General features: G+C 44.7%; 1 protein-coding gene across 2 annotated transcripts; it reads right to left on the reverse strand.

Annotated features, from left to right (window-relative positions):
• Positions 1 to 5165: 5165 nt before the first annotated feature.
• Positions 5166 to 22275, reverse strand: GFRA3 (GDNF family receptor alpha 3). 2 transcript variants are annotated; one of them, XM_042984749.1, is made up of 8 exons: positions 21835 to 22275; positions 13955 to 14239; positions 10485 to 10577; positions 8873 to 9185; positions 6767 to 6870; positions 6467 to 6601; positions 6038 to 6126; positions 5166 to 5835 (listed from the first exon to the last, which is right to left on the reverse strand). In XM_042984749.1, exons 1-8 carry the CDS (start codon positions 21908 to 21910, stop codon positions 5746 to 5748), a joined length of 1185 nt encoding a protein of 394 aa, XP_042840683.1. In that variant the 5' UTR covers positions 21911 to 22275; the 3' UTR covers positions 5166 to 5745. The 2 variants fall into 2 exon arrangements, with proteins under 2 accessions (XP_042840683.1, XP_015391123.2); XM_015535637.2 differs by having other exon boundaries at positions 13955 to 14242.
• Between the last annotated feature and the right edge of the window lie 1410 nt (positions 22276 to 23685).

Genomic DNA, 23685 nt, shown 5'->3' on the forward strand with positions numbered 1-23685 from the left:
ATTCAAGCTGACCACAGCAACTGGAGTGGGGTCAGCCCAGGGAGGGGCTATTTGCTCTAGCCCTCTGTGGGGGATGGGCTCCTCCTTTCTGCCTGTCACTGTTCCCAGCCCAGACACAGGCTCACTTCATCCTCTCCCTGCCACACACTGACCTCTGTGCCCTGGGATGTCAGCAAGGGGTCAAGGGGCCATGGAGCTCCCTGTGGTCGCGGATGCCAAGCATGCCAGGCCAGAAATCTTCACATTGTTTCCTCAGGATTCCTGCCTGCTCCATGGGCCTGGTTTTCAGAGCAGCAGCTCTGCAGTTGGTGTGTCTGCAGAGGAGACACCCCCCCCCCCCCCCGCCCAGGCAGTCAGGTTGGGAAATGAGTGACCCTGAAGACCTGGGAGCACCTTCCCCCCCCCCCCCCAGAACTCCAGTCACGGCAGACTACCTGTAATTCCCTCAACACTCCCTGCCCTTTCCAGTCTCTGTTTGCTCATTCTGGTTTTTGGGATGCCCCCCCATTTCTGCCTAATTAAATCCTACTTCTTCAAGGTCCAGCCAAAATACCTTCTCTTCCAGGAAACCGTAACTATAGCCTAAAAGAGCCCCCCCTTACCCCCACACTCCTCATCATAGTGTCTGTTCTAATTTAAGACATAGGGCCTCACCCCAACACTGGACAAATGTGATGCACCCATGTACAGTATGTCAGTTAGGGCCTTGACCAGCTCAATATGTGAAAGGGGAATTTTATTGGACCAAGTCTCCCAAGCTCCAGATGTGAAGAGTCTTCCTCCTGAAAGAAGCAGAGATGCTAAAAAGAGACTGGAGTTTCTGACAACCAGAGATCCTAAGAGAGGAAAGAGGGTGAGAGACTATGAATGTTGGTCAGATGGGATGTAGAGGTGAAGACAGAGGGTTATTAGCCAAAGAAATGGCAGTGCTTTTGTCAAAGGGAAAAATCTTTTCTTCTACCTCTTATGTTCAGTATCAGGAAACCTGTGTATTAAACTAACAAAATGCAGATTAACAGGAGAAAAGGCAAAAATTGTATTAATATTTATCTGCACAGGAGTTTACAAAAAGAAGTGAAACTCAAATAAGACCTGAGGTTAAATTAGGTCTTATATACCCTTTTAACAAAGTAAAGAGGGTTTGGGGTCACAGGACAATAAATTGTGGGGAAGTGACTAGGAAGTATATGGGGGAAACTAATGGAAGACAAGGGCTATTTTAGGAAGGCTGGTTTTTGCAAACTCATCTTGGTGTTGGTTCCCCATCCTCAATCATGCCCTGCTTTCAGACAGTTAAGGGGAGGGCACAGAACTCTTCCTGAATCTGTTGATTCTCTATCATCTTCAGGTCAAAATAATCCTTATACCAAGTAGTATATTTAGGAATGGCATTCTCTGATTCCCTTCAATTTGCCTTACTCTTCAACTGCCAGAACCAAAAATCTAGCAAAGCCTCCTTCTGCAGCCATAAAGAACCTCCACTCAGGGGCACGTGGATGGCTTAGTCGGTTAAACATCTGACTTCGGCTCAGGTCATGAGATCATGGTTCATGAGTTCAAGCCCCCATCAGGCTCTGTGCTGACAGCTCAGAGCCTGGAGCTTACTTTGGACTCTGTGTCTCCCTCTCTGCCCCTCCCCTATTCATGCTCTGTCTCTGTCCCTCTCTCTCAAAAATAAACAAACATTAAAAAAAAATTAAAAAAGAACCTCCACTCCAACCTCCACTTGGAGATCTAGCTCCAAGGGTACTTCTCAGACCCAGAGCCTCAGCACCTGGTCTGTGTTCCTACATTCCCATCCCTTGAGGGCATCCAAGAAGGAAGCTCAGGAGATACTCCAAGGCCAGGAAAGAAGCCACAAAAGAAGCAAGCCCTGACTTCAGGTAATTAAGACCCCCGGCAATTCCCTGACAGGAGTCTATGCCATTGGGCCTGTCTGAGCCACTCTGTGTCCCTCACACAGAGTGTGTCTCTCAACCCAGAAAAGCCAATCTAGAACCTATGCATAGACAATCAGATTTTCTGTGAATTTCAAACTAGAATGGGAGATCACTTAGGTGAACTCAAAGTAGGTCTGCATAGAGAATGAAGTAGATGGTTCAAGATGTCTAGGCCTTCAAGAGAGGGCAATCAAGACTGGTTCCTGACTCACCAGTCTCAGCACCCCAAGGCCTGGATGAATTTCCTGGGGTTGGGTTTCAGGACATTCCCCTTTTACTAAGTAATTCCAAAATTTCTGTTACATTCAACCAAAAGATCCTTGACTAACACATTGACTCTCTTTGACTCTGTGCCTTGTCCAAGGTCCCTCAGATCTGAGACACAGACCCAGAGTTCTGGCTTACATCTTGGAGTTCAGAGCTTGAATAGTATCTCCCAGGGGCAGCCCCACCCAGAATTCAGCCCACAGTTGGAAGGAAAGCCAGCACCATCACTCACCACTGCTCCTGGGCAGGAAGCAGAACATCTGGTACCCACAGATCCCCTCCCAGAGGTCATAATAATAATAGCTGCCATTTATTGAGTATCCATCTTGTATCAGATGCTGTGCTAAGTATTACTTCCAGTCCTCAAAAAAATTGTGATTTTTAAAATAGGTTTTAAATATTTTTACTATTATCTAACTTAAATATGCATGGAGAGCAAAACAAGCATAAATTCCTCATGCTTATAAGCTTTTATAGAAATAAGAAGCCAAAAACTTGCCAACCAAAACCATTAAAATTGATATAAACATTACTTGATACTGCCAATTAGTTTTTTTGGCTGAAGATAAATTGATGATGTTATATTTATTTTTGTAAGAAAAGCAAAACAGGGGTGCCAGTGGCTCAGTCGGTTAAGCATCTGATTGTTGGTTTTGGCTCAGGTCATGACTTCATGGTTTGTGGGTTTGAGCCCCATGTTGGGCTCTGTGCTGCAAGCAGTGCAGAGTCTGTTTGGGATTCTTTCTCTCTCTGCCCCTCCCCAACTCTCTACGTAAATAAATAAACATTTTTTTAAATTAGAAAAGCAAAATAAAAACTGCAACCCTTTAAGTTAGGTATTTCTATTGGCATCCCCAGTGGACAGGAAGAAATGGTGGCTCAGAGGGGTAAAGTGTATTTCCCAAGGTCAAAGAGCTGAGGGTTATAATCAACCAGAATAAATGAAAAGTCTCAACTGCCCAAACTTGAGGTCTGGCTGCTAGAGTCCTGGGCTGCCCCTTCACCAAAATGGCAGCTCATAAATGGTCAAGGAAAGATCTTGAAAAATACTTACAACCTGGCACAGAGCAAATGCTTGTTAAAGGTTTGTTGAATGAATGCATGAGTGAATGAATGGGTGAATATGAAGGGCGTTGTTTAAAAGACAGTCTGAAAAAATAAATAAAATAAAAGACAGTGTGCTCTACCCCAATGATGCAGAGGCCTGTAATTCAGCACTCCCCATTTACCACTGCTGTCAGTGGCCCTTCCCTCCTTGTTACCCAGGAGCTAGTCTAATGGCATTCGCCATTCCAATCAGCCAGGATACCATTAAAAGCTTCAGTCCAGCCACTGTGCCCCCACCCCAGGTCTTGGCTCTGGGCCCTGGGCTTGGGGAGTGGCCTAGTTGTTTACCAGAAATTTGGACCTTATTCAGAGAAAAGCACAGATGACCTATTAGTCTAATTCAAGCACTTAGCAAGGAATGACTGTACCATTCACACCCCCAGCCCCAGGCTAATGGAGTCAAAGCAAATGGAGAGGCTTTGCCAGCTCAGAGATCTTCCTGGGAGGGGTGAAGGGGAAGGTCTCCAAGTGCCCCCACTGAAGTTTGCAGGGAGGAATGTTGACCTAGCATTTTCTGGGGGCAGCGTGTACTATGGGGATACAAAAATGTGTAAGAAGAGGCTTCCCTCTTCTACCCGCCACTCTGGCAGCATTTCTGCACATCCTACCCCCAGTCACCTGCTCACTACCTTAAAACTTGGTTGAGAGAAAAATGGGAAGACAACCAAATATCCATTGATAAATAACTGGTTAAATAAATGATATATGTAGGAATATGCATTCATATAAGTCCATGCTCTGAAGCTGATAAAAAGGATGATGTAGTTCAAGCTCTACTCATGCATGCTGAAAGATATCTGTGACTTACACAGTGACATGCAGTGTCTGATCCCACTTACATAAAGTTATACATACCCATAGATTTTCATGTGCACATATAGGCAGAGAGCATTTGGCAGTTTGCTAGTGGGATTTTAGAGTATTTTACTTTCTTCTTTATAATTGTCTGTATTGTCCAAATGTTCTACAAAAACCACATACTGTAATTGCTAACTTTTCTGAGTTCTTATATTGTGTCAGTTCCAATGCTTTTACATGGATTATCTCATTCCTTATGAAGTGGGTTCTATGCTTTTTCACATTACAGATGTAGATAATGAGGTCTAGAAAGGTTGAGCCCAAGGTCATATAGCTATTAACCAACAAAGTCAAATATTGTTAAAGATCAAATGAATTAATGCATGTACTTGCATGCAGTAGAGGCTCAATAAATGATGGTTATTATTATAATTATTGTACAGCACTTATTGCACTGTCTTGTTCTTCTTGTCTATTCCTCTGCTCTGGAGTGTTAAAGACTTGAAAACAGTATCTGAATTATTACTCCAGAATCTCCTGCATCCAGCACAGTGCCTTGCTGAGCCAGCACTCATCAGATGCTTAAGGAAAGAGTGAGTGAATGAATAGACAAATGTCCACAGCTCTATAAATATATTTTCCCAACTACTTTGTTTCCTAATCCCAACAGGATTGCAAATAGGATTGAGGACCAGTCTCTCATTTCCTCTGGCCCCCATCATGGTCTGGAGCAAGCCAATAACACGAGCAGGTGCTCAATAAATTCTTTGGTTGACTGGGGATACTCCCCTCTCAGCTCCTGTGGCAGAGCCCAGGTAGTATCCCAGATATGGCTGGATCTGGGACAGATACCAGGTCCAAAGCCTCACATAAGCTATTTTTCCTTCCAACTCCATGTTAAGTACAAGGGACGTTGAGAGAATTGCTGAGGTCACACAGCAATTGGTGGCAGGGTAAATGTGTCTCCTGATCCTGGCCACCTCTATTTTTGTATCTGTAACACTTCTAATTCTACATAAATTCACAATGCGAGAAAACAGGAAAAGAACAAAGTTTTAAGCCAAATGTTTAATTATGATACAAGGGGCTGGGGATACTTCAGGACAGTAGCAGGAAGAAAGCAAAACCCAAATGTTCCGTCTCCTGAGGCTCAAATGCTCTGATGGATCCCCAGGTACGGTAGGCACTAGGTTCCTATATCCCATTCAGAGGAGGAGACAAGGGGGTAGGAGTCTTGCACCAGCCTTCCTTACAATGGGGACTGTCTTTCTATGCTGCCTCAGAACATCCAGCCCTGCCTACCTGGAGAATGCAATAGATAATGACTGATTTGTTAGAGCCTGGGTGATTCTGGTGGGCAAGAGGAAAGGATTACGAGAGAGATTGGTAGAGATGGTCTCCACCAGAAGATATGGCTAAATCATGGTCACCAAGTCCTAAGGAAGGGCTGAGGAGGGAATGAGTCACAGTTTCAACGATGGCCCCATGTGGAGTCAGTTGGATATGCAGTATGGACTGAGGGTCGCCATGTTGTTTACTGCACCTCCTTCCTGATGCCGCTCTTTCCTTACCCCTTGCAGGCTGAAGGTCAGGCTGGTGTGGTAGAGGGGAGAGGGGCCCAAGGGAAGTCCAGCTACCAGAGGCTCAGGAGAAGAATCAAAGTAAGTGTACAGGAGAAAAGAGAGGGCACCCAGGGCTGTGGCATCAGAGCAGGATTTTTGTTCTGTAGAAGAAATGGAATGGAGTCAGCTCCACCCCCTTCACCACTTTGGCATCAGTCAAAGCCTGTCCCCCCACCCCTGATGTGTCCACTAGAGATCTATAGTATTCATGACCACAATGAGGTCACCTCATCTGTCCCCTTGTCTGGGTTTCCCCCAGCTAGACCAGTAAAGGTAGGAGGTGTGTAATAAAGGAGACCCTACCTGGTGTTCCATCACAGAAAAGGTAGAGTCTGCCCAGTCCTGGGAGAAGAGTTGGCTGTGAAAACGCATCTTAGCTGCAATGGCCTCCACTGAGGAGAGGAGAGAAGGTAAACAGAAGCGGGCATATGTTGGAGATCTCTTAGGCTCCCATGAAAGAAAAGGGAATGTCTTAGGGACCCTGGCATATGGAAGGATGGGTAGGAATGGGATATTGTTTCATTCTGCTTGCTTATTCCTAAAGCTGAAGAGTGTCCCTGGGGCCAAGACAGGTTGAACAGGAAGCTTGAGGGGTCACCAGGGAGTAGGAGGGGGCTGCTCTGTCTGCAGGAGATGGATGGAACCAGTGTGGACCACAGAGCTGACACTTTTCCTCAAACTGGGTCCAGCTGATCCAATCCCGGGGGCTGGGAGCAGGTGTAATGCACTCACTGAGGCAGGAGTTGTGGGAGAAGGACTCTTCCAGCTGTTCACACTCCTCCTGCCGGTTGCCACTGCCTCGACAGGTGCAGCTTAAGGCAACACTGATGTTGACATTGCTGACAAAGTTGGGAGTCATGGCAGTCCCTGTGGGGTGAATAGAGGACTGTCAGGGCCTAGGCCACCCAAACTTCAACCCCCACTCTCTGTCACCTGTCTCAGGACCACCCCATCTGGGTTCAGTCTCCAGAGGATTCTCACCCCTGGGAGTAGCCACCCTGTGGGCTCCCTTCATATGGCCCCCAGCCTCACCAATCAGCCCCATGTATGCTCGCAGACATCTGGACTGCTCTGTTGCACAGGTCCCTAGGATGTCCAAAGGATGGCAGTGGGTCTGGAAATCCACGAGGCGAGATCTGGAAGAAGGGAAATTTCAAGAGTACCCATTGAGGGTCTGGTCTGCAGCCTTCACCCTTGCTCCCCTTTAGATGACAGACCCATCTTCATGCCAAATCCTCCTTTGCATTCAGGGCATGGTCCAGGCCTCCCCCTCAGTGAAGCCTGTTTCTATCACAATTAAGGGCACGATCACCCCAGTCCCAAAGCATGCCACTCTGAATTTGGGCTCCACAATCCCTAGGTATGAGATTTCAGGCAGCTTCTTTAACCTCAGTTTTGTCAACTATGAATAGAAATGAAAACAGTACTTCCTCATGGGTTTTTGTGAGGATGAGGTAAGAGACTGCATGTACAGCATTTAGCATAGTTGTTGGTACATATGAAATGTTCATTAAATGTTAAAGACTGTTATTATTAACATTGATCCTACAATAGGTAAGGCTGGTTATCTTCAGATGATACAAGTATGTTTTTCTGTACATATTTCTGCAATTTTCCTTACATTTTGCCTTTTGTTGGATAGGTGGATTATTTCTCTGTCATGCTCACCCAAAAGCAAACTCCTTGAATGAAAGGACAGTATCTTAGTCATCCAGACCAGCACTTGTTATGTGATAGTAATAGCTATCAGCAATACAATAGGCAGTCTAGCAGAGCAGTTAGGCCAGACTCCAGGCCAGACTTCTTCATTCCAGCCCTCATTCAGTAACCTGACTTACTACCTGGATGAGTCTCAACAAGCTATTTAAACATTCTCTGATATGGTTTCTTCTCTGTAAAATGCAGATGATAAAAAAACAACAGCACCATCTATCTTGTAAGGTTTACATGAGTTAATACATACTAAGTACCTAAAACAGTACCTAGCCCATAGTAAGTACTCACTAAGTGTTGGTGTTATGATGATTGAGAGCTTTTATGTAGTATTTTACAGAAGAAGGAAGTGGAGCTCAGAGAGGTTAAATAACTTTGCCCAAGGTTACGGAGAAATAAGGGGTAGAACCAGGCTGCAAAATAAGTGACTCTCACTGTCAACGAATTCTACTTGAGTGGATGATAACTTCAATTTGGTGAATGTTTTGTCCTGAGAAGGCAGAGGAAAGCCAGGTCAGAATTTCAAATTTTCTGGACAATACATATCAAACACCTTACCAACAGTTGTGTACTTTGATTTGGTAATGGCAGTTATGGCCACACATCCTAAGTAATAGTTAGATTTGTGCACAAAGATTAATGAACAAGTGATATTTACTGCATTATTTATAGCAATAAAAAAAGCAACCTAAACATCCAACAATTGAGGAAGGATTAAATAAAGAATGGGGCATCCATAAAATGGAATGCAATGTAGGCATTTAAAAATCAAGTTGCCAAAAGGACAGTAAAACACAAAATAAGCACCCACCATTTATTGAGCACTTATTCTGCACCAGTAAGCTAAGCACTCTACATAAATTATGTAATTTAACGCTCACCAGAATCCCATGAGGTCTGTATTATTATCCCACTTTTTACAGAGGACTCAGAGGAACGTTAGGTTAAGTGATGGAATTTTAGCTTTAAAGTGACGGGCTCAAAATCGAACAGCCCCAGGATTTAAATTCACATCTGTCTGACTTCAGAGCCTGTCTTCACCACTGTTCCCTGCTGCCTCCATGGAAAAATGCTCAGGAGATACGCACATAAGTGAAAAAAAAAGAAGGTACAAATATATTTCTAGAGAATCCAGTTTTGTTTATGGGTATACAAAAAAGACTGGAAGGAAACGCTCCCAAAAGTATGTAGATTATCTTCAGGTGATGGATTCTGATGGATTTTATACGTTTTATATTTTCTGAAGTTTTTACACAAAGGAAAACAATTTTTTTTTGATCACAGGGTTTTCAGAAAATACTACAGGGTGAAGTCAGTCCACGGCCTCAGGGGGGCAAGCCCAGCTCTGCACAGGAAAGCACCCATAAGGAGTGGCGTGCACTGAGCCCTTACCCACACCCAGCCCTCCCGCCCCAGCACTGGCACCTGCACAGCGGGTCAGCGACGCAGAGGCTCTGCAGCTCCAGGCAGTTGGGGGCCCCAGACGGCAGAGCGCAGCTGGGAGCAATGGTGTTGCGCCGGCGTTGCCCGCAGCCCTGGTCGGCCGGTGCGCAGGGGCACAACAGGAGGCCCTGAGCGTGGGGCTCCGAAGCCTTCTCGAAGAAGGCGCGGAGCTGATGGAGGCAGATGTGGCGCTGGCAGCGGGATCCCGAGCACGCTTCCCCATAGGCCTTGCGCAGCCGATCACACTTATCATTAAGAGTACATAGCATGGCAAACTTGAGGCAGAGGTCTGAGTCTGCGGGGATAAGGGCACCAAGTCACCAGTCCTCTCTGCAAACGTGCAGCCCAGTTTTGCTAGGAACCCCTGCAAACCTCGGATTTAACAAGGATGGTGGTGGGGGTAGGAGGAAAGGTAGGACTCCCTGGAATAAGTCCACTGCGAATCCTAGGCTTTCCCTCTACCCATAAACTATATCTGGTATTTGTGAGCTTCCCCCATCCTACTCCTCAGCTTTCCTACGTGTTAAAAAAATAATAATAAAATAAATAAAATAAAATAAAATAGGCCATATACATATCTTACACTCATTTACCTAGACTTGAAGTGGCCAGAAAGTTCAAATAACCAAAACCCTTTCCTCAATCCCATGGTGGATTGAAGTCTCATGGTGGAAATCATCATCTAGAGGCCCTACAACATTCTAAAGCACTTTCTGAACTGTCCAAAACATATGCAACTAAATTCTGCTGAGGATTTTTGTTTGGTTTTGCATCTATTCGGCCCATTTTTAATATTACCTGTCTGCTTTTAATGATTGATGCATGCATAAAAGTTCCCTGTGCTCTGAGGCTGGGGAAATTATGGTGATATTTTTATTGACAACATTCCAGCAGTCAGAACAATGGAGTAAATGGAACAGGTTATTCCCAGATTCCTTATAAGTAAGTGTTTATGCATAAATCTCTACACTTTTCTCTCAAAATACTAATTCCAATATACAGGACTAACTGTACAACAAAGCTCCTATCTTTCTCAAAAAATGAGTGTCTGTGTGTGTGTGCCTTTCCAATTAACACAAGAGCCTCGCTTTCCAAAAAAAAAAAAAAAAATGCATTTTAGTCCTTGCCAGACTGATGGCTCCCCACCCTGAGTAACCCCTGAGCAGTCACATTCTTTCTCACCATTTTCCCTGCCCAACACCTCACCCATCCCATTAAAATGGTATGAAAACAAGCAATTTCCTAGTCTTCAGGGACAAAAAGCTACTTTCCTGGCTGCCTCGAATGAGGGTAACTACTTTATTTCAGCATTTTTTTTTCTGGGACTGCTGCCACTCCATCAAACGCTTTGTAGAGACCCACCTTTTGGAACCAAGGAGCCCTAATGGCCTCCCTATTAACTATTTGTTGACATATAAGACCACAAATGCTCACAGCTCAGACTTCCACCCTGACACAATGCTTCTTTAGTTACGTGGCAGGCTAGAACTCTCTCCCAACACGCCCTCCGTCTGGCTTGTGTTCCCCATCAGCCACCCTTCCTTCAGGGTCCAGGTCCATCCCTCATGTCCCAACCTCAGACTGCCCTCCACACCTGGTTTGAGCATGTTCAGTTTGCTGAGATTCATTTTCCAGGGTTTTCTGGTCACGGTGTCTTCATAGGGGGAGACATCCAGTTCATAGTCACCTAGAGACAAGGTGATAAGAATCCTGAGGACCAGATTGGAGGCTGGGAACAGGAGGGGCTGTGGGCTCCTTAAGGGGACATAATAGATCATAAAGTCACTGCATAGCTCATAGACACAGTAGGTACTCAATAAATGTTGGCTAATCTTGTTGGAAGAGAAGGATGAAAGAGTGCAAAGTGTCACCCAGTTTGCCTTTGAGAATGCATCTATAGGGAGGAAAAAATATGGATGAGGTCAAGCAAGTAGGAAAGGATGGTCTGGATATCTGGGAAGCCCTGAAAGCTCCCAAGGGGAAAGGCAAGAAGACAAGAGGATCTAGGGAGAAGTCTTGGGAAGTTCTGAAAGAGAACTGATTAGAACGAGGAGTGGAAAACAGGGAACAAAAAGGGTGGTAAATTGCATTACTGTTTCCAGCTATTTGCTAGCTACCCACCCTATGAGAAGATTATACACACACACCCCCACCTCAGTTGCCATGTGACTTTCAGGGCCCCTATGAGAGGAGTATACTTTCACACCCTACTATAAGGATTGCCTATGTGATTTGCTTTGGCTTGTGGATTGTGAGCTGAAGTGACATAAATCACATCTGAGCAGAAGCTTTAAGAACCATCACATGGTCTTGCTGCTGCTCTTTTCCCTCTAGCAGCCTGGATCATCAAATGAAGAAGACAGGTAGGGCAAAGACAAATCCCACTCAAGGAAGCCCACAGACGATGTGTAACATGAACAAAAATTAAATTTTTTTCTAGGAGGCCAGATATGTGGGGGTTGGTTGGTTATTACTGCAGCATAACCTGGCAAATTCTTATTAAAAATGTAATTGGTGGGGTTGTCTGGGTGGCTCAGTCGGTTAAGCATCTGACTCTTGATCTCAGCTCAGGTCTTGATCTCAGGGTCATGAGTGTAAGCCCCATGTTGGGTTCCACACTGGGCATGGAGCCTACTTAAAAAAATAAATTAAATAAAAATAAAAATTAAAAAATTTGAATTGGTATCTAGAAATGAGTGCTGCAGTAACAAAAAAAATCTAAGATCTGAGATCTAAAAATCTAAAATTTTATTGGCTTTGGGACTGGGCAGTGAGTGGATGTAAATAAGCTGTTCCTGAAGTATGAAAAATGGCAGTCCTCAATATGCAGTGGGAAAGCATTTGGGAAAACTGTTGCCTGCAATAACTTGGAAGGAAGATGTTATATTGAATGAGCTTGTGCTTTAAGGAAAAGAAGCTGAGAAGCAGAAGGTTACTAGTATGTCTTCTTTTTTTAATTTTTAAATGTTTATTTATTTTTGAGAGACAAGAGTGTGGGGGGGGGGGGGCAGAGAGAGAGAAGGAGACAGAATTTGAAGTAGGCTCCAGGCTCCCAACTGTTGCAAGCTGTCAGCACAGAGCCCAATGTGGGGCACGAACTCACGAACTAAAAGATCATGACCTGAGCCCAAGTCAGGAGCTTAACTGACTGAGCCACCCAGGTGCCCCTTTACTAATATGTCTTGATTGCCATTGGCATGTTGCAAGGTACTACAAGAAAGTTAAGCTCAGAGAAGAATTGATCAGTTTGCAAATAGAGAGGAAAAAGAAAAGAAAAAATCCAGAAATTTCAGGATTTGCAGGATTAAGAGATGGAACTGTTTTTCATATTCAAATATTCAAATATAAAATTAAAAAAATGCTTTGAGTAATAAGGTCCATTAAGACTCAGCCTTGGGGCAAAGACCGATTCAAGTATATGGCTATCATGCCCTTTGTAGAGATCTCTCACTGATTAAGATGGTATCAATAAATCCTGCCAGTTATGCTCAGGGAAAAAAGACTAGGGTAGTGGCTCTCCCTCTGATAAGAGCAAGATACTTCTAATTAAGTCTAGAAAGAGATATATGTCTTGAAAAGAATTATAGGGAAGGCTACTGGCACCAGAGGTGACAGAAACCAAAGATATAAAAAAAGCAATTATGTTTTGAGAAAGTTGTACTGCTAAGAGCCACCAGCCAGGATTCAAATAGACTCTAATGGAGACTTAAAATGCCCCAACGTTTCTCAGGTAGGCAGCAAGCTGAGAATGCTGTTCACTCCTCAGAGAGGTGAGAGTCTCCAATATCCATCTCAGATATGGCCAAAGAAACCTGTCATGGGGAGGGGGCTGGGCCAAGAGCCCTGGAGAACAACAGATAAAGCAACTGTCCCAGGGAGCAAAAGCAGGGCCTTATTAAAGAGCAATTCCTACTCCCAGGGAAGATGGCCCTTAGACAACAATTTGTGCAGAGGACTTCAGAACAGCTATGAAGTAATGTCTGCTGTGTGCTTCTCATTCCTCCTCTTTCTGAGAGTGTTTGTGGTGGTTCTCCAGTCCCTGTTCCACTGATGTATACTGAGAATATGTTGGAAGCAGGCAGATGACTGGTCCTTTTTGTCCACAGTTAACTAGATCAAGGGGAGTCCTATCCACACCTGACAAAGAAATTATCACAAGATCCTAGTCGGGAAGCCTGCTATACTATTTGGATAGAACTCTTAGGTTGCCACACTTACTGCCATGTGATTTTCAGAGTCTCCTGTGGGAAGAGTATACTTCCCCTCACCAGGGATTCAGGCTTGGCCATGTGATCTGCTTTGTTTGTGGAATGTGAGTGTTAGTATTTTATGTAACATCTGAGTAGCTTTTAAAGGCATCATTTGCTTCTGCCATTACTCATTTCCCTCTGCCATGAGAAAAGAACATTCCAGATGGAGGCCGTACCTTCAGCCAGGATCCCAGAATGAAGAAGATACATGAAATAGTTAACACAGAACATGAGCAAGAATGAAAACTTTGTTTTACAAATCACTGTCTTGTTACTGCAGCACAGTCCAGTAAAAGCTGACTAATACAGAGAGGCGTCTCTGGAAAGAGTCAGAAGAAGCTCCTCTCTTTGGCTCTTCTAGTCCTTCTCTCTCACTATCTTCTGTCTGGTTAACGAGTATCCTTTCTGTTAAAGGCAGGACCAGGATGCTGTTTCCCACTCTCTCTGAACTTATGGATTACGTTGTATTTGGAATCTGTGTACGGGTTAAGACCATTTTCCTCCACCTTTTCTCCATACACTTCTGTCCCAGGAGCTCCCCAGGTTGGGCCACAGTCTGGTTCAGAGCTCTGCCAAGAGGCAGCTACATGTTGCCAGGTAGGAAAGGGGGAAGTAGGAAGAAGAGAGAGCAGCGCTGTGGGTGCCCAAAAGAATACTGCCAATTCCTCCCTCTACTTCTTGTAGATGTCAAGTGCAGAGCTTCATTACCATCCCAGCCAGAATCTACCATGCAGCCTATATCCTGTAGGATTAAACAACCACCCCACAAGAGCCATCTTCCTTAGCTTAGTCCACTCTATGAGGGGGGCCTCACCAAAGCTGCGGGCAAGGTGAATGGTCCAGTAAATGTCCAGGCAGGCAACTTGGTTCTTCATGCGCCGATGGCATGTGCAGCTCATCAGAGAGCTATTCCTGAGGTGCTTTGCTGCCTCCCTGCAGTCCTCAGGGACCAAAAGTTCCTGTGTGGGTGACGGGGTGCTTATACTAGAGGTGCAGGAATTCAGGTGGTGGTAGGCAGCACTGCAAACAGGATCAGCCTGGCACTTCCTCCTGGCCTGAATACAGCTGTTCACGAGCCAGCCCTCTATAGGGAGAGGGTCTGCTGTGGAGGAAGAGAGACCAGGTGAGGCTCACATAAGGTCAGAGTAGCTGCCTGGGAGTAACAAGTTGTGAGGTGGAGTAGAGGATTCAAGATGAAACCTTGGGCAGGAAAGTCTTGGGGTGGCTTAGAGGCCTTTAGGAATAAGTGGAGAGAAAAGCCCAGTAGGAGTAAAGAATCTGCAGCTGTCACAATCTGGACAGAATAGATGAGGCCCAAGAAGAGGTGGATTTGAAGAGAGGCTGCTCAGCCTCCTAACAGAAGGAGGGGGACTGTTGTCCGAAGCTGAGCCTGATATGACCCTGCCAGGCACAGGGAAGAGGGCCCTTGGCAGAGCAATCCACAGGCAGGGCTAGTATAATAACCAGAGAGTTGACAATGTGCATAGGAGTGCTAAATGAGAGTCAGCGACAACTCTGAGGCTTCCATTAAAAGTCACTTTAAAATACCTTTACGGGGGAACTGTTTGGTGTTGGTGTTGGGGAACTTTTGCTGATTCTGTCACTCAATAATACCGATGTTGGTTTATAGGTCAGCCTTGTGGATCTTCCCTACATCCTAGGACTTAGCATCCTTGTCAAAAGGTAGCCATCATGCTGCCAGTTTTGCAAGGCAAAACATCTAAGAGTCATTTTTAATTCTTCTCTTTCCTTCATATCCTATGTTCAATCCAGTAAGTCCTGCCAACTCCACAATATATCAGGAACCTGTCCACCTCTCTCCACATCTATCACCACACCCTCAAACCACCATCAGCTCTTGTCTGAACTACTGCCAAGACTCCTTATTGGTCTCCTTGATTCCATCCTCCAAATTCATTCTCCCATACCATTCAGCCATACTTTTTTTGTTTTGTTTTCCAGCTTTAGTGAAATTTAATGGACATAAAACATCGTGTAGGTTTTAGGTGGGCAATGTGATGATTCGATTTACATATATATTGTGAAGTGATCAAGACAATAAGATTAGTTAATATATCCTTTACCTTACATAACTAACATTTTGCTGTTGCAGCCAACTTTCTTTAAAAATTTTTTTAATGTTTATTTTATTTTTGAGAGAGTGAGAGAGCGAGCACACAAGCAGGGGAAGGGCAGAGAGAGAGGGAGACACAGAATCCGAAGCAGGCTCCAAGCTCTAAACTGTCAGCACAGAGCCTGACTTGGGACTTGAACTCATGAACCACGAGATCATGACCTGAGCCCAAGTTGGAGCTTAACTGACTGAGCCACCTACGCATCCGCAGCCATCTTTTTTAATGACCTTTTTTTTTTTTTTTTTACACGTTGGAAACCATTCCCATTGAGATAAAATTCATACAACATAAAATTAACCATCTTAAAGGGTATAATTAAGTGGCATTCAGTACATTCATAATGTTGTACAACAATCACTTCTATCTAATTCCAATATATTTTCATGACCCCAAAAGGAAACCCATACCCATTAAATAGTCACTCTCCCTTTTCCAACCTCTCTAGTCTCTGGCAACCACTAATCTGCTTTGTCTCTACAGATACCTATTCTAGATATTTTATGTAAATAGAATCATAAAATATGTAACATTTTGTATCTGGCTTCTTTCTTCTAACATATTGCTTTTTTTTTTAAGTTTATTTATTTTGAGAGAGAGCACATGCATGCATAAACAGGGAAGGGGCAGACAGATGCGAAGAGAGAGAATCTCAAGCAGGTTCAACCACAGTGAGGACCCTGATGTAGTGCTCGAACCCATAAACTGTGAAATCATGAGCTGAGCCAAAATCGAGAGTTGGATGCTTAACCAACTGAGTCACCCAGGTACCCCTAACATATTGATACACATTACAGCGTGTATCACTACTTCATTCTTTTTTATGGATGGGTAAGATTTCATTGTATGGATATCCCATATTTTATCAGTCCATCAGTTGGTGGACATTAGAGTTGTTTCCATGCTTTGGTTATTGTGAATAATGCTTCTGTGAACATCCATGTACAAGTATTTGCTTGAATTCCTGCATAAAATTCTTTTAGGTGTACACCTATGAGTGAAATTTCTGTGTCGTATGGTAATTCTATGTTTAACTTTGTGAAGAATCGCCAAATTGTTTTTCACAGTGGCTGCACCATTTTTCATTCCCATTAGCAATGTACAAAGGTACCAATTTGTCAATTCTTATTTTCCCTTTTTTTTTCTTTAACCAGCCATCCTTATGGATGTGAGATAGTATATTACTGTGGTTTTCATTTGTATTTCCCTAATAACTAATGATGTTGAGCATATTTTCATGTGTTTGGTAGTCATTTGTATATCATGTTTGATAATTTTTTATTAAAGTACAACATACAGAAACATGTATTAATCAAAATGTACAGTACAATGAATTTTAAATTTAATACACTGTGTAACCAGACCTCAGATAAGGAACCAGCACATTACCAGTGCCCCAGATGCCCTCTGCCAGGCACCAACCCCTCTGAAAGAAACCAATGTCTTGATTTCTAACATTAGAGATTAGTTTTGCCTGCTTTTCAATCACACAACATGTGCTTTTGGTGTCTTAGTTTCTTTTGCTCAATATTACCTTTATGAAGTTCACCCACTAAGTAAAGTTTACCCATTAAGTTGCAACTAGCTTGTTTTCCTTGCCGTATATCATTCCATTGTGTGAATATAATGTAATTCTAATGCCAATTGGCATTATATGGGAGCATCTCTTAAATATTGTAAATGAGATCATCTCATTACTCTGCTTAACTTCTTCCAACAACTCCAATGCACTTAGATTAGGGTCTAGTTTAGGGGTGCCTGGGTGGCTTAGCCGGTTAAGCGTCCAACTTGGGCTCAGGTCATGATCCCACAGCTCTTGAGTTTGAGCCCTGTGTCAGGCTCTGTGCTATCAGCTCAGAGCCTGGAGTTTGATTCCAATTCTGCATCTCCCTCTCTCTCTGCCGCTCCCTGGCTCCCACTCTGTCTCTCTCTCCTTCAAAAATAAATAAACATTAAAAAAAAATTTAGATTAGGATCTAGTTTATATGCCCTGGTTTACAAACCAGGGCATATAAGACCTGTCCTTGTAAGACCTGGTCCCTGCTCACTTACCTAACCTTACCTTCCAGCTCTCTTCTCCTCTCCCACTTCCTTTCACCCACACTGGCCTTCCTTTTGTTGCCACTGAACAAGACAAGTCTGTGTCAACCTTAGCGTTTTTGCCCTAGCCTTTCTTTCTGCTTGGAATGCTCTTCTCCCTGATCTTCACATGGTTGGCCCTTTCTGGTAATTGAGTTCTCTGTCTAAATAGCATCGCAGAAAGGCCATCCCCAACCAACCAATGTGAAATAACCCCCTAGCTACTCTACTACATCATTACTCCAATTCTCTGCATAGTACTTATCATCACTTAATTTTTTTAACTTGATTTTTTATTATCTCCCCCTCTGGACTTCTACATCTATCTTATCACTACTCTGTTGCCAGTGCCTAGAACAGTGCTGGTTCCTTATGAGCTCCTATTATTTAAAAAATAACCAGGGTTAGGGTGCCTGGGTGGCTCAGTTGGTTAAGCACCAGACTTCAGCTTCAGCCGTAATGATCTCACGGCTCGTGGGTTTGAGCCCTGCGTTTGGCTCTGTGCTGACAGCTCAGAGCCTGGAGCCAGCTTTGGATTCTTTGTCTCCCTCTCTCTCTGCCCCTCCCCTGCTAGCGCTCTCTCTCTCTTTCTCAAAAATAAACGTTAAAAAAAAATTTTTTTTTAATAATAACCAGAGTCGCCTGGGTGGTTCAGTCAGTTAAGTGTCTGACTCTTGGTTTTGGCTCAGGTTATGATGTCACAGTTTCGTGAGTTCCAGCCCTATATCAGGCTCTGCACTGGTAGCACAGAGCCTGCTTGGGATTCTCTCTCTCCCTCGTTCTCTGCCCCTCCCCCACTAGTGCTGTCTCTGTTTCTTTTAAAATAAATAATGAATAAACTTAAAAAAGAAATAAACAAATAACAGAGGAATTTTGTGAGTCATCTCTGTAACTTCTCTGAGCTCCTTCCCTCTATTTAAAATCAAAGAGTACCAGAATGAGGAGGGGCATGAGTTTTGTTAGTCCAACTTTTTCTTTCAATCAAACAATAATTAAGTCAATTACTTATTAAAATGCAGATTTCTGACACCATCCCAGAACTACTGAATCAGAAGCTGTGGTGATAATGCCTGGGAATCTGAGTTTTAGCAAGTTCACTGGAAAATATGATGCATCCCAAAGTTTGAGAATTGGTCATATCCAATGCACAAAGGCAGGATCAGTAGTATCGATTTCACCTTTTGCTTCAGGCTCCAATATGCTTCAGCATGACATTGTTACTCTTTTTATTTACATTTTTGATATTTTGCTCCTCATGGATTTTGGGGGGGGGGAAGCATTGATTTTGATTTTTAGTGTATGTGCTGCTGAAGCAAGCATTGATTTTGATTTTTCTTGAGAGAGAGACGACACAAGTAAGCGAGAGGCAGAGGGAGATGGGGGAGAGAAAGAATCCCACAAGGGGCAGAGAGAGAGAGAGAGGGAGAGAGAGTGGGGCTCACCTGAACGGGGCTCGTGTTCACCCTATGTGGGACTTGAACTCACAAACTGTGAGATCATGACCTGAGCCAAAGTCAGATGCTTAACTGACTGAGGCACGCAGGTGCCCAAGTCAGCACTGATTTTTATTTTTTTATTTTTTTCCAACCAGAGTGGCTTGATTTTATTGCAGGGAAGCGAGGGAGAGGCTGGGCAAGTGAGGGTCTCTGTAGGAACCCCCATTGCTGAGTAGGACTGCCAGGCCCCAGGTCTGTCTGGAAGTCAGGAGAGGATCAGAGGCCTGTCCCCTTTGGTCCATCTTGGGCCCAGGGGTCCAGGCCCTCACTACTTGGGGTCAAAGAAGGGAACAGCTTTTCCTGTTTTTCCCACAGTCTCCAGCAGAAGGTCCATGCTGTGCTCAGAGTTGATGCAAACCTTCTTGTTGAACAGGTCAGTGTCAAACTCAACTTCTCCCACCTTGTTAAGCACCTGACTGACCTCATTAGAGCAGCCTTCACAGGTCATGTCCACAGAGAACTCGTGCGTCGGCATGACTGTGGATGTGATGGTGGCTGCAGCAGCAACGCCTCTGATTTTCATTAAAAAAAATTTTTTTAACATTTATTTGTTTTTTGATAAATAAATTAAAAAAGCGAGAAAGATAGAGAATGAACAGGGGAGGCACAGAGAGGGACAGAGGATCTGAAGCAGGTTCTGTGCTCATAGCAAAGAGCCTGAAGCAGGGCTTGAACTTTGAACTCATGAACCATGATATCATGACCTGAGCCGAAATCAGACCCTTAACTGACTGGGCCACCCAGGTGCCCCTGATTTTGCATTAAAAAAAAAATACTGCATTAAGAAGCACCTGGCCAACTCAGTTGGTGGAGTATGAGACTCTTCTGATCTCAGAGTTGTGAGTTTAAGCCCCACATTCACTGTAGAAATTACTTAAAAGAATTTTTAAAATCTTAAAAAAATATATATTACATTAAAATATTCTTTATCTTGACTACTTTTTCAATGGCACCCCCTTCACTCACTCACCTTAGTCCCAGTTCTGCCTAGCACAATTTGCTTCACTTTCTGGGCCTTAGTTTCCCAAATGTAAGGTGAGGAATTTGGATTAAACCAGTGTTTCTCAATGGAGGGCTAGGGAAGATATAGGTTAGGCCCCTTACAGGAGTATATCAGAATTTCCAAAGGTAATGGGTGGCTCAAAAAAGTATATTTGATCGTTATATATGTGGAAGATGAAAAATACTTTTGAAATTTCAAAAACATATTTAGAGAAGGCATGAGAGATTTATCTTTACCAAAAGAGAAACATGGATTTGGATGGTTTAAGAAGGGGAAGGGAAGGAAAAATAAGACAACAGAGAGAGAGGCAAACCATAAGAGATCCTTAAAGACAGAGAACAAACTAAGGGTTGCTGGAGGGGTGTGGGAGGGTGGGGATGGGTAAATGGGTGATGGGCATTGAGGAGAGCACTTGCTGGGATGAGCACTGGGTGTTACATGTTAGTGATGAATCAATAAATTCTACTCCTGAAACCATTATTACACTATATATTAACTAATTTGGATTTAAATAAAACTAAAACAACAAATGAAAAATACTCACCAATTTTAAATAAAACGAAGTAAACAGTTTGAGAAATATTATATTTAAGATGTTACTGCTGGTACGTACTCAATAAGTGCTTGCTGAAAGAAATGTAGCAAGTCCACGTCTCACTGCTTAAACTGGACTAAATATTGAGTCAGAACAATTTTCAAAAGTAAACCTCCAAGTTCAGAGCTGACAGTTCAGAGTCTGAACAATGGTGGATTTAGGGGCAATTGCACCTCAACAAAAGAAGGTAGGGCCACCCTTCTTCTAACAAAAGAAGGTAGGGACAAGGTTGAAGTTCATCATAACAGGGTAGAACTTGTTATACTTAATTGCTTGATGGGGAAAGTGTTTAAGGTTTCCGACTGATGTTAGGCATACCGTAAGGTTTCAGCCATACCGTTAGGGTTACTGAAATTTTCTGGGCAGTAAAACCAGATTGGTAATAACTTGCTACCCTGATTTACTGATGGAGTCAATCTGGATAGACCAGTCCTTTCCCTCCTTCCTTCCATATCTGTCTTGCAGCCGAGGCTCCACATATATAGTATTTCATTTCTGCAGTGACTACTTTGTGAGCCGAAGTGACGGGTCCATGTAAGGTCTCTGCCTCCACTGAGGCTCAGGGCAGGAGCCCCACAATGAGATTTCCATGCACCCATCCCACTCCCAAAGGTCACAGGCATGTTCCCTGTGATCTTGGATCCAAGGCTACCCTTTTCTGGGGGAATGGCATAGTTCTAAAACCAGGCCCTGAACTATATATTCCACAAGATACTTATTGTGTATTTATAATAGAGCAACGCACTGTGCTGAGCCATCTTCCCCAACAGTGAGTTTTCTGCTGTAATTAAAATAATGAAAGTATGTTCTAAAAGGATGGAGGGGGTGGCAGTGAGAAATATTCTCAAATAATGATGTTAGAAGTTCTGGCAGCAGTTTATAACCCTAATTTGTAACAAGTCAGTTTTAACAAAAAACTTCTTTCTTCACGCGTACCTACTCCACTTCCCCAGTCCTTAAAGAGAGTGGAAGGGTTGAAGCCCATGTGCAGCAAATGGCATCCCAGCCTGATTCTCCTCACCTCCTAGAGATGTTGTTGTGGAAGTGGCCTGGCTGCTACTGTTCTGTGTCTGTGTAGACGCACCTCAAAAGAGGAAAGTGGGGGAATGGGGAGTAGGGGAACAAGGATATGCTTGGGTATCCTGGCCATTACTGGCATTCAATCTACAACAGTTCAAAAACTGTACTAGGCATGGAAGGTAGCCCCTTCCCGGCACCCAGGGCTTCCTTCCACGTACACAGGGCCACCTGGGACGGCGGTAGTGCGGTGTCTGAGCCCCCTCTGGACAACTGTGACCAATGCCCCCCCACCCCCACCCCGTGCGTTCCTCTCCTCTCCCCTTAATGCCCTGGCCGTAGCGGCCCCGCGTACGCACAGACGACACTCACCGGCTCCAAGCGGCAGCGGTAGCAGCAGCAGCAGGAATAAGGGCGCCAGTGGTCGCGGGTTAGGAGGACGAACCATGGCTCTGTCCGCACGCCGGCCGTCGGCTCCGGAGACGCTATGCCTGCACCCAGCGCCGTGCTCCCCTAGCTCCTCGAGCTGAGGTTCTGCGAGCCGGGCTCCTCGACCGCCAGCCACTGCCGCCTCCCGCCCTTCCTCGCGCGCGGTGCCGACACTCTCCCACCGGAGTCCTGGGCGCCGCCCTCCAACTCCGAAGCGCGCGGACGAACCGCGTCGCTTCTACTCTATCGGGAAGAAGGCGGGAGTGGGGGCGAAAAGGGCATGCGCCCGGCTTGTGCGTGCCAGAGAGAGGGTTCTCTACCCGAGCCGGCCCACCTGCCGTCCGTTGCCCACTTCGCTTAGAGTAGGAATTATGCCCAAGACAATTGTGGCAGCTGTAGCTGGAGACTCGCCATATCAGGAGATCAAGTATTTATAAAAAAAAAAAAAAAAAAAGCACCATTTCTCACTTTCTGGACTCCGCACCCCACCCCTTCCAAGAAAACTTGAACAAACAGCACCAGGGCACTTCTAGGTCCCCCCCACCCCCCGGCTTAGAATTTGCACATCTTTGCCTCCATTTCCCCCTTGTAAGTATCTTCAAGGGTAAGGTCGGGCTGTTATCATTAACCCCATGATTCTGCAAAGATGGGTCCCAGACAGGTGAAATGGCTGTGCTGAGGACAGTCCTGCGGCCAGATTCCAGGACTTTTGCCAGACTAGCCTCCTCCAAAATTCAACCCCTTCAGTGTCATTAGGGAGGGTGGAAGGATTAAACCCTCCTCAGATTAGAGGTTTCCCTGGAGATAGATAAGACAGGATCCCTGAAGAAGGTGTTAGACCATTTAGCAGCCTCCTCATTTTCAGGTCGATGTTTCTGAAAGCAACCTACTCTATCAAGAATAAACAGTGAGGTAGAAACACAGCTGTGCCAAGAGCCCAGGATTTCTACCCACAAGGGTAAGGTTATTTGTCAAGCCTAGGGTTGATTCCCACCTGCTCCCAGGATAAACAGAGGCACAATGACTTGGAAGAATAACTAAGCAGTGCTTAGAAAGAGAAAGAAGAAGATAATGAAAGGAAGTGGAGGGTTTTGTCTCCTAACCCTGCAGCCCAAGCCCTCTCCTCACTTCTACGGAGGCCTGGCAGAGGGCCAGGAGGAGGGTATCAAGAAATGCAGTATAAACCTCTGAGATTTATTGGCTGCTGCTTCTGAATATGGCCATCCTGCTGTGGCCTCTGGGGGGCATTTGCCGATGTAATCAGCCCAGAAAGAGAGTAATTCCAGCCAGGGGTGTAAATCACCCTTCACAAAGCTAGGAGAGAGACATGTGGCCCTAGATAAGGAAGAAGAGATGTGGCCTCTTGTGCCCTTTCCTCCCTTCCCCTGCCCAAGGGGTGCTGGTTCCTGAGCTGTAATGCACTTTAAATGGAGTTTGTGCTTCATTTTAATCTCTATCTGCCCTGCCAGTCTTCCAGGAGAGCTGTGAAAGTGAACATCTGGCTACTCAGCTTTTCTACAGGGCCTGTTTTCCCCCAAAGCCACACTACCTCCCTGTACCTTCTCCTCCAGTGAGGTTAGAAAGCTGTACTGGGGACCGATATCCCCTTTCCACTCCACTCTGGCAATAGTTTCAAAATGGGATCTACAAAGAGTAACAATTTCAGATGGTTGGAATGCTAGAAAAGGGCTGAGACTGATGAAATAACAGAGTTGTTGCTGGGGGGGGGGGGGGGGTGCCAAGGGGTGTTGCCTCTGCTCTCCCCCTCCTTCAGCAACCAAGCCCAATCAAGTT

Source organism: Panthera tigris, chromosome A1, assembly GCF_018350195.1.
Source record: "Panthera tigris isolate Pti1 chromosome A1, P.tigris_Pti1_mat1.1, whole genome shotgun sequence".
NCBI lineage: Eukaryota > Metazoa > Chordata > Mammalia > Carnivora > Felidae > Panthera > Panthera tigris.

What these genes read in the sequence shown, in the direction of transcription:
- GFRA3 (XM_015535637.2), bottom strand. Translation starts at nt 21,910, where the DNA reads ATGGTTCGTCCTCCTAACCCGCGACCACTGGCGCCCTTATTCCTGCTG. An exon ending in TCACCTTGCCCGCAGCTTTG is followed by an intron (nt 10,578 to 13,954) that starts GTGAGGCCCCCC and finishes CCTTGTCTCTAG; the next exon opens with GTGACTATGAACTGGATGTC. An exon ending in CTCCCACAACTCCTGCCTCA is followed by an intron (nt 6,127 to 6,466) that starts GTGAGTGCATTA and finishes TCCTCTCCTCAG; the next exon opens with TGGAGGCCATTGCAGCTAAG.